At 43.5% G+C, this 10,000-nt stretch overlaps 1 protein-coding gene across 8 annotated transcripts in view; it reads left to right on the top strand.

Moving 5' to 3' along the window:
- LOC135112940 (uncharacterized) overlaps positions 1–10,000 on the top strand; it is a 262,579-nt gene that overhangs the window by 104,623 nt on the left and 147,956 nt on the right. For all 8 annotated transcript variants that reach the window (XR_010274625.1, XR_010274626.1, XR_010274627.1 and 5 more), the window contains one exon: positions 9,755–9,790. Coding sequence is in view for 5 of the 8 variants with exons in the window: in XM_064027894.1 (XP_063883964.1) it covers positions 9,755–9,790 (36 nt within the window). In the remaining 3 variants the exon portion in view is untranslated. The remainder of the gene's footprint in view (positions 1–9,754; positions 9,791–10,000) is intronic.

The raw sequence follows: 10,000 nt of genomic DNA, 5'->3' as shown, positions 1-10,000 counted from the left end.
TCACCTCATCTCCACCTCACTTTCGTCTCCTCTTCACTTAATTTTCACTTTCATTAACTTAGGTCTCTTTCACTTCTCTTCATTTCATTTTCACTCAGTTTCTCCTCATAAACGTACATTCCGTGGACTGTTACCTCACCACTCATTTTCACTGCCCTTTAATTATGTTTCAGCTCATCTTCACGCACTTTCACTTTATATTCTCTGTAGATACCTTATCTTTTCTCACTTTCACCTTGTATTCTCTCAATTTTACCTACTTTTTTCACTGCAATCCCACATTCAGTCACGTTCATTTCCGGACACTTCTTCATCTCACTTTCATCTCACTTTCACTCACCTTCATTCACCATTCCTCGCTGTTACATCCATAATTTTACTCGTGTTTATCTCTCCACTCATTTTCTCTCATTTTCCCATCACATTCCCTCACTTTCACGTACCTTCAAAGCAATACAATCCCTACTCACCACTCATTTTCACATCAGACACCTCATCTTCACACTCACTCACCTCACATTTTCGTCAATAATCACTTCACTTTCAGCTCTTTGTCACCTTACTTTCCCTCACCTTTACGGACTGTAATCCCCGCTCACCTCTTATTTCCAGTAGTTGTCACCTCGTCTTTACACTCACCTCATTTTCATTGATAATCTCACTTCACTTTCACTCACATTTGCGAACTGTAATCCCCATTCAGCTCTCATTTCCATCAGTAGTCATCTCATCTTCTCATTCACCTAATTTTTATTCATAATCACATCACTTTCAGGTCATCTTCAGTTCACTTTTACTCACCTTCATTCAATCATTTCTCATTCCCACTAATAGTCATCTCATCTTCACACTCAGTCAGTTCTCATTTTCATTAATAATCACCACTTTCAGCTCATTTTGACCATTTTCATTCACATTCACTTGCACTAATCCTCACTCACCTCATTTCCACTAGAAACACATGATCTTCACACTAACTTTTCACTTTCATTGACAGTCACTTCACCTGCACCTCATTTTCACCTCACTTTCTCTCACATTCACCTGCATCCACGCCACATCTTTTCCGCTACGTGAAAACTGCACTTCCTTTAAACTCTTCGGCTGTTAATTGGCTGAGGCGCGGTAGCCAATCAGCGTGCGCCGTTTCCAAGCGACAGGAACCAATCACTTCCATTATGCTTCCCGGCTCAGGAATCTTATTGGCTCAAACATCGGACCAATCATAATAGGGGTCTCATCTCGCCCGGCGCGCTGATTGGGCGGTATTTAGGTCAGGTCAGGCCAGGGAAGCTGTATGATGGCTGTGTTTGCCCGGGTCGTGATTAGCCTGTGCTTAATGAGAGAGAGAGAGAGAGAGAGAGAGAGAGAGAGAGAGAGAGAGAGAGAGAGAGAGAGTTAGTCTTACGTTTTTGTTTGAATATATTTGCTTGTCCTTGTGTTTGATTCTCTTTGTGTTTTTTTTTGTATTTGTTTTATCTCTCTCTCTCTCTCTCTCTCTCTCTCTCTCTCTCTCTCTCTCTCTCTCTCTCTCTCTCTCTCTCTCTCTCTCTCTCTCTCTCTCTCTCTCTCTCTCTCTGCGTCTGTGTCTTCTTTTCTCTTGTTTCTCTTCGTCTTTGTTTCTGACTTTTAGATTTTTTTCTGTTATTCTTTGTTTCACTGTGACTCTGTGTGTGTATTTTGTCTTTCTTCATCTTTCTTTTTTTTGTCTGATTGACTGTTTGTTGTTCTGTCTGTGTCTGTGTTTGTCGGTCTGTCTGTTTCTTTTATCTGTTTGTGTTTATTTATCTGTTTGTTTCTTGTAGATTTTGTCTTTCTTGTCTGTCTGTCTGTCTGTCTGTCTGTCTGTCTGTCTGTCTGTCTGTCTGCGTGTTTTGATGTTATTCTCTCTCTCTCTCTCTCTCTCTCTCTCTCTCTCTCTCTCTCTCTCTCTCTCTCTCTCTCTCTCTCTCTCTCTCTCTCTCTCTCTCTCTCTCTCTCTCTCTCTCTCTCTCTCTCTCTCTCTCTCTCTCTCTCTCTCCCTTCACACACACACACACACACACACACACCTCACCTGCTGTAATCATTTGCCTACCTGCTACACACACGTCTAATTACAGGTATTTTTCTCCTCCATCTTTTTCACCTCGTCGTGGAATTAAAAAGAAGCAAAATAAAAGAAAGAAATCCTTTATGAGTCTCTCCCCTGTGTTGTCTTCCTCATTAACCACCTTGATCTCACTCACACTTTCTCTCCTCACTCCCCCTTCCCTCCTACTCCACCCTCCCTTTTTTTCTCTCCTCCTCTTCCTCCTCCTCCTCTTCCCTTCTGCCGTGCGTACTCTGTTTTCTTTCACTTTCGTCTCTTGTTTTCCTTCACTTTCGGTGCACTTTTCTCATTGCATCTGCCTCCTGGTTCAGTTTCCTTTTCTTGTTCCAGTGTTCCAGCATCAGCATCTCCTTCGCATTTCATTTTGCTTTGAGGAAGTGCCTTTTATTAATCTTCAAGCCTTGTATCTCTCTCTCTCTCTCTCTCTCTCTCTCTCTCTCTCTCTCTCTCTCTCTCTCTCTCTCTCTCTCTCTCTCTCTCTCTCTCTCTCTCTCTCTCTCTCTTCCTCTTTCTGTTGTTTTTGCCTGCCTAGAAGGACGATAAAGGTCAGGATGATTGAAGGCAACAGAAAGATGAAGGAGAAGTGAAGGAAACGAAGCTTCCTTTTTTAAGATCTTCCAGGTGAATATGAGAAGAGGAGAGGGAGGAGGAAGAAGATGGGGTGCAGAAGCAGAAGTAAGATGACAATGCAAATGGCGGGAAATGAAAAAGTTGAGAGACGAAAACAAAGAAAGAGAAAGTATGAGGATGATATAGAACTGAAGGTCTTGGTGATGGTGGTGGTGGTGGTGGTGGTTGTGGTGGTGGTGGTCGTGGTGGTGGTGGTGGTGGTGATGGTAGTAGTGGTAGTGAAAAAGGAGGAGGATAAATTTATTGGGCCAAAGAGGGGAAAGTAGGTCTAGGTGACAGGTTTGCTTAGGAGAGAGAGAGAGAGAGAGAGAGAGAGAGAGAGAGAGAGAGAGAGAGAGAGAGAGAGAGAGAGAGAGAGAGAGAGAGAGAGAGAGAGAGAGAGAGGGAAAGAAAAAAAGGTGAATTAGTACAAAAATGAAGGCATGGTGAAGGAGGGAGAAAGTGTGTGTGTGTGTGTGTGTGTGTGTGTGTGTGTGTGTGTGTGTGTTGTGTTTGTTTGTGTATTTGTGTTTGTGTTTGTGTGTGTTTTCTCTCTCTGTCTGAATTTGTGTGTATACCCATGTTCTTCCACTCACACACACACACACACACACACACACACACACACACACACACACACACACACACACACACACACACACACACACACACACACACACACACATATCGACATTAGTATACATAACCTCCCTCAGACCCAGAATCCTGAGCGCCAACCTAGGCTTAGTCGGAGCCGTGAGAGGAGGAGGAGGAGGAGAAGGAGGAGGAAAGAAAGAGAGGAGGTGAAAGAAGAGAGGAAGGAAAGTTGCAGAGTAGGAAAGGAATGGAAGAGTGAGGAGAAAGAATGGAGAGACGAATAAAAGGGAAAAATGAATGAAGAGAAGTGAGAAGGAAATTTGAAGGATGATGTGATAAAGTTTTCGTGAAGAGAAGATGAAAAACGAATAGAATGAAGAGAAGGAGGAGGAGCTGGAAGAAGAGAAGGAAAAAGAGATGAAGGAGGAAGAAGAGGAGGAGGAAGAGGAGGAGGAGTCTGGTATAATGACAAACTACCCTGCCTCTGTTTTTCTCCATCTCAGACAAACTCCTCTCACTCCCCTCTCACTCCTGTCTCACTCCTTTCTCACTCCTTTTTCACTCCCTCTTGCAGTCAACCCTGAACTTTTCCACCCTCTCCTTCACTTCCCCAACTTCCACCTCCCCAAATTTCCTCGCACAACCTTCCTTTCTCTTTCTTTCTCCCCTCAGTTTTTTTTTTTTCTCTCTCTCTCAAAACTGACCTCTTGCCTGACCAACATTATGCCTTCCTTCCATTTCTTCCTCCTCTCCTTCCCTTCCTCCCTTTACGCAGCATCTGTTCTCATCTTTACACTTCTACCTTTCAACATTTTCCCTCGTTTTCCTCTTATTCGTATTATTTCCCCTTTTTCCTGTCACTTTGTAAACTTCATCCCCTCATTTTTCCCCCAAACCCCTCTGCCCAAAAATTTTCCGTCCGTAATATTCCAGAATTCAAAAGTTTCCCCTCTCTTTCAATATTTCTTAGCTTTCCTCTATAAGCCTCCACCCCTAATACTCTCCCCAAGCATCTCGTCCTTTTTCCTCTTCCTCCTCCTCCTCTTTATCATCCTCATTTCATGTCGTCTTTTTATTTGTTTGTTCCTTCTCTTTTTTCGATATTTTTTGTGATTTTTTTTTCGTTTTCATTCCTCTCTCTCTCTCTCTCTCTCTCTCTCTCTCTCTCTCTCTCTCTCTCTCTCTCTCTCTCTCTCTCTCTCTCTCTCTCTCTCTCTCTCTCTCTCTCTCTCTCTCTCTCTCTCTCTCTCTCTGTTTTCTTTCTATCCGATTTTCCTCCTCTTCCTTTTTGTATAACTTTTTAATCATATTGTTTTAATTCACGCTCATTTTCTAATTTCTTCTTTTTCTCAGTGTTATAGTCCATATTGTTGTTTACCTCTTCCCTTTTCCTCCCTTTAATTTTTTTTTTATTATTCTCTTTTCTCATCTCATTCATCTCATTTCCTCTTTTTCGCCTGCCTCTCTTCTCTGTTCTTATTGTCTCATCTTTTTTTTTTTGTTTTGTCCTTTTTTTACTCTTCCCGTTCTTATATCTTCATTTTTTCATTCATTCATTAATTTTCTCTTGTTATGTCCTTCTTTCCCTTTCTTTTCACCTTTTTTCATGAGCAGATCTTTCATTCCCTTATTTAGTTATGTCCTTTTTTCATTCATTTTTTTATTTAAATCCTTTTCATTCCCTCCCTTTCTATATCTTACCATTCCTATATTTAGTTTATTTTATCCTTTCCCTTTAATTGTTCATCTTTTTCAATTTTCTTTTCCTCCATTTCCTTTCCTTCCCCTTCCCATCCCTCTGCTTCATAAAGTATATCCTGTATCCCCCATGTTTTCCACCTTGCCCTCCCTCACTTCTTTCCCTCGTTTACCTCCCCGTTCTTTTCCTCGCCGTAAGTAAGTAAGATTTGGTTACAGGCTGAGTTTCTTTGCGGTAATTGGACTGTGGAGAATATTAACTAGATATTTTCCACCGCCGTGCCTCGCCCCTTCCCGCGAGAGACTGCGATGCTTGTGAATATTTTGGAACATAATGTCTCCCTCTACTGAATCTTGATGTCATGGGGTCCTCCTCCTCCTCCTCCTCCTCCTCCTCCTCCTCCTCCTCCTCCTCCTCCTCCTCCTCCTCCTCCTCCTCCTCCACTATTCACATCCTTCTGCTGTGACATTATTCATTCATTCTTGTCATTTTTTTTTCATTTTTTTCTCTGTCTTTCTCTTTCTGTCTTTCTCCAATCTCTTGCTTATTTCATTTTCATGTGTTCTATTTTTGCTCCTCTTCTCTTGAGTTTTCTTTTTCCTTACTCCAGTGTTCGGTTCTGGCAAGTGTAGCTCGAAGTTAAACAGTGAAGCTCTCAACTCCATGCCTCTTGTCGTAATGTGTGTGGCTTGCGTAACGCTCGGGGAAGGTAAATGTGTCCCAGGAGGGAGCGTTCATTTGCCGCCGCGACAAGGAGAAGAATATGAGGTTGAGGAGACGCACCACGTCGTGTATGGCTCCTCGTTTGTAACTTTTAACCTTCACCTTAATGGAGTTGTCTCTTTGTGTTATGGTACCTCTGCTCCTCACTTTCTTCTTCTTCCTCCTCCTCCTCCTCCTCCTCCTCCTCCTCCTCCTCCTCCTCCTCCTCCTCCTCCTCCTCCTCCTCCTCCTCCTCCTTTTCCTCCTCCTCACGCTGTATACACATACACACACATAGAGCCTTAAGTTAACGGTCATTTCGGTGTGTTTGCTGGGCGCCTTGGCAATTATTGATCAGCTTCGAAAGTATAAGCACCAGGGATCAGTATTTTCAATTGGAGCCTGCATGCGACGTCCCTAAATGGAAAGTAAACTAAGTCTGTGGAGTGACCTGAGCTGGAGCCTGACTGACTGTTGCTTCCCTAGAGAGCGCCAGGCATGGCTGCCGCACCACCCCTCGCCTACCGCACTGCCTCCTCTTAAAATATACACACAGCCATTACGCAACTGTCATACATTTATACCCCCCACAAACAAAAGTAGACGTAGGCCTCAACTCTTTCTTGCTTTCCTCTCAAATTACATGTTGTTTTCTTATACAGCATGGTACTATTTCATTTTTTCCGGCCAGCTTCGTCTTGAGGGATTAGTGAGTGGGGAGGAGCCTTCGTCTGTGCTATCTTGTCCCTCCCACTAATAGTTAGTGTAGAATAGTTACCAAACATCCTTGCAAGAATCTCAAGGTCTTGCTGTTCGGACTTCGTTTGTATATTGTCCTGCTGCTGTCACCATCACCACCACTACTACTACTACTACTACTACTACTACTAGCTAGGCTACTGCTACAACCACCACCACCACCACCACAGGAACCCTCCCGTTACCACACTACAGGTTCAGCGCGCCGTGAGTTATGTGGGATGGGTAATGCATCGGCGCCTGTGAAAACATCCTCGCCTCTTTTATTTATAGCTATTCCGTTAGTTATTTATCGTAGCAGGTGTTGCAAAGTTTCGTGATGTATAGAGATGCCTCGACGCATTTACTTTATTTTTCATCGATTTTTTCTTCCATATTTTATGATACGGTCCATGGTATTCCTAGTCGCAGTAGAATATAGTGATTGCCTCTCCAAATGACGTTACGCTAATGAACTGAATTGCGTCATGTTTTTATTAGCGTGAAAATTTTATCAACTGTTCCCGGAATTTTGCCCTATGGTCTTGGGGAGATGGATGTGCGTGGAACAGTTGCAACTAAAGGATGGATGGCGATAGTGTAGTGGTGGTGGTTGTTCCTCATTCTGTCTGTCTGTCTGTCTGTCTGTCTGTCTGTCTGCCTGTTTGCCTTTTTGTTTGTCTGTCTACCTCTTTGTCAGTCTGCCCGTTTGTCTATCTTTCTGTCTGTCTGTCTGTCTGTCTGTCTGTCTGTCTGTCTGTCTGTCTGCCTGCCCGTTTGTCTGTCCGTCTGTCCGTTTGCCTGTCTGTCTGTCTATCTCTGTCTTTCTTTCGGTCTGCCCCCTTAGTTTTTCTGCATGTCTGCCAATTTGTCTGTCTGTCTGCCCCTTTGTCCGTCTGTCTCTCTGTTTTCTCCCTTTTCTGTCTACCTATCCCTCTGCCTGCCTGTATAACATATGTATGACAACCTTTACCACATCGCAGTGCATGATACGGTGTGCATTTACCGTGCCATTGGCTGACATTTGGTTTACGTGCTGGACCTTGCTCCGGGAGGCTCTGAATAGACACTTCCTGCCGAGACTTGGCATCTGCAGCGTGGAATTCCTTTAGAACCTCGTGGCCTTCAAAAGATTTATTGATGTTATATATGAGTGATTTCTTTTTTTTTTTTACTCATTTTATCTATCTATGTATTTATTTGTGTTTGCTTGCCTGTTTCATTGTTAGTATGTATGTATGTATGTTTGCTTAACTATTTATATGATTTTATTTTGTTTGTTTATTTGTCTGTTTGTTTGTGTGTAAGCAGAGCACCACAAACTGTAACATTGGTGGCAGCAGTAGCAGCAGGAGAAGCAGGGACAGGAGCAGCAGCAGCAGCAGCAGCAGTACGTGTAGCATAGTCCGCATTAAACCCAAGAAGAGGGGGCCGGAAATCCAGTAATCTTGTATAAACAACCAACCAATCCTGCCATCAAGCCGGACCACCAAGACCACTAACAGCGCCATCGATCACCGGGAGCAGCAGCAGCAGGAGGAGGAGGAGGAGGAGGAGGAGGAGGAGGAGGAGGAGGAGGAGGAAGATGATAAGAATGAGGAAGAGGATGAGGACAAGGAATGCATAAACTAAAAGGAGTATGACAGAATGGATAAAGAACGAAATTAGGAGGAGAAGAAGGAACACCAAGAGGAGGAGGAGGAAGAGGAGGAGGAGGAGGAGGAGGAGGAGGAGGAGGAAACAGAGACAAAGGATGGAGGATACTGAAGGAGATACGTACAGAGGAGATAAGAAAAAACGTCGTCTCGAGGAAAATTATTGGGTATCAAGTAACTTTTTCCTCCTCCTCCTCCTCCTCCTCCTCCTCCTCCTCCTCCTCCTCTCCAGCCCCATAAATAGACTGCCGCCCGCCCCCCATAATGGTGCGACTGCCATAACTCGTGTGGGTATCGTTAAAATAGAATAAGTTGTGATGGGTTGGTCATCTCCGTCAGTTTCGAGAGAGAGAGAGAGAGAGAGAGAGAGAGAGAGAGAGAGAGAGAGAGAGAGAGAGAGAGAGAGAGAGCCGTTTATCATAGTTTACCCAAAGCTTAGTCCTAGTACAGAAACATGACATCATTCTGCTAATGTACTGTCACACGTTTTCTTTAAAGCGGAAGCGGAACGCTGGAAAACCGGACACTAAATACTTTTATTCCCTTTTTCTTTTTTCCACAGGAAAGCTTAGGACAAGAGGACAAAAAGAAAAAGTACAGAAGCATACAGTGTTGACAGTGATTTTTCCATCGGATTAGAGAGAGAGAGAGAGAGAGAGAGAGAGACGGATTAGAGAGAGAGACGGATTAGAGAGAGAGACGGTTTAGAGAGAGAGAGAGAGAGAGAGAGAGAGAGAGAGAGAGAGAGAGAGAGAGAGAGAGAGAGAGAGAGAGAGAGAATGTGATTGGGAGGAGCAGAACATGGAAGGAGGGGGGCACTAAATTATCGGAAATGGCTCTTTTTGAAGGCCCCGGGGCACACTCACCGCCAGGAGCTCGAGCCCAGACACTGAGGGGCAGCCATTCTCATGCTTATTTACGTCTATTAACTCGATCCTTCTTTATTATTACAGTAAATTCCACGTTATTGAGGCCTTGCTATTTATGGGTAGGCTTTGTGTTGCGGGAGAGGGATGTGGGGGCCGCTTCCAACCTGAATGAGGCTTTCCAGGGGCTTCAGTGCATGTTCCGGAGCCTCGTACGGTGTTTCCAAAGTGATTTAGTGTTTTCAAGGTTTTTTTTTTTTTCTTCTGGATGCTTTTAAGGTTTTTACCATCTTCGGTTTTTTTTTTCTTTTTCCGGGTGCTTTTTCTGGTTTTATTTTTCTGGGTGATTTAGATTTTTGTTCTTGGGTGATTTTAATTATTTTTTTTCTCATTTGTGTAATTTTGAGGTTTGCTTTTTTTTTTTTTTTTTTAATGTGTGAGTGGCCACTGAAGGCACCAGTCCCTATAGAGTACAGTGAAAATATTATCATTCAATATTTGGAAAGTGATTTGAACCAAACCTCCCTCTTGAAACAATTAAAGGTAAAGGTAAGAGGAAATACAACACACAGGCAAGAAGTTCCAGTATATTTCTCTCTCTCTCTCTCTCTCTCTCTCTCTCTCTCTCTCTCTCTCTCTCTCTCTCTCTCTCTCTCTCTCTCTCTCTCTCTCTCTCTCTCTCTCTCTCTCTCTCGTGTTGGTTTCAAGATTACGGTTTGCTATGGTTCACTTTTTATTTTTGTTTAGCTAGATTTTTTACGTTCTTTAATCCAAGTCTTTTCTTCTTTCTTTCCAGCGAGTCCTTGAGCAAACCTGGAACTTCCCTGGAATGGTGAGTGCAATCCAAAGACTCGTCAGAGATTGAGGGTGGCTTGTTCCGCGAGCGAGGCCTCAGAGAAAGTTTAATTTAGTTAGGCTTCATTAGCAGTCTGAAAGGAACCCTGATTGATTGCTTATTGGTGGAATTAATGTGCCGCAACAAAGGTCGTGGGGTGCCGTGACGAGCCTTGGCTACTGGAAATGGTGCCAAAACCTGGAAGCG

Source organism: Scylla paramamosain, chromosome 24, assembly GCF_035594125.1.
Source record: "Scylla paramamosain isolate STU-SP2022 chromosome 24, ASM3559412v1, whole genome shotgun sequence".
Lineage (NCBI taxonomy): Eukaryota > Metazoa > Arthropoda > Malacostraca > Decapoda > Portunidae > Scylla > Scylla paramamosain.
This window is presented reverse-complemented; position numbering and strand designations above follow the sequence as displayed.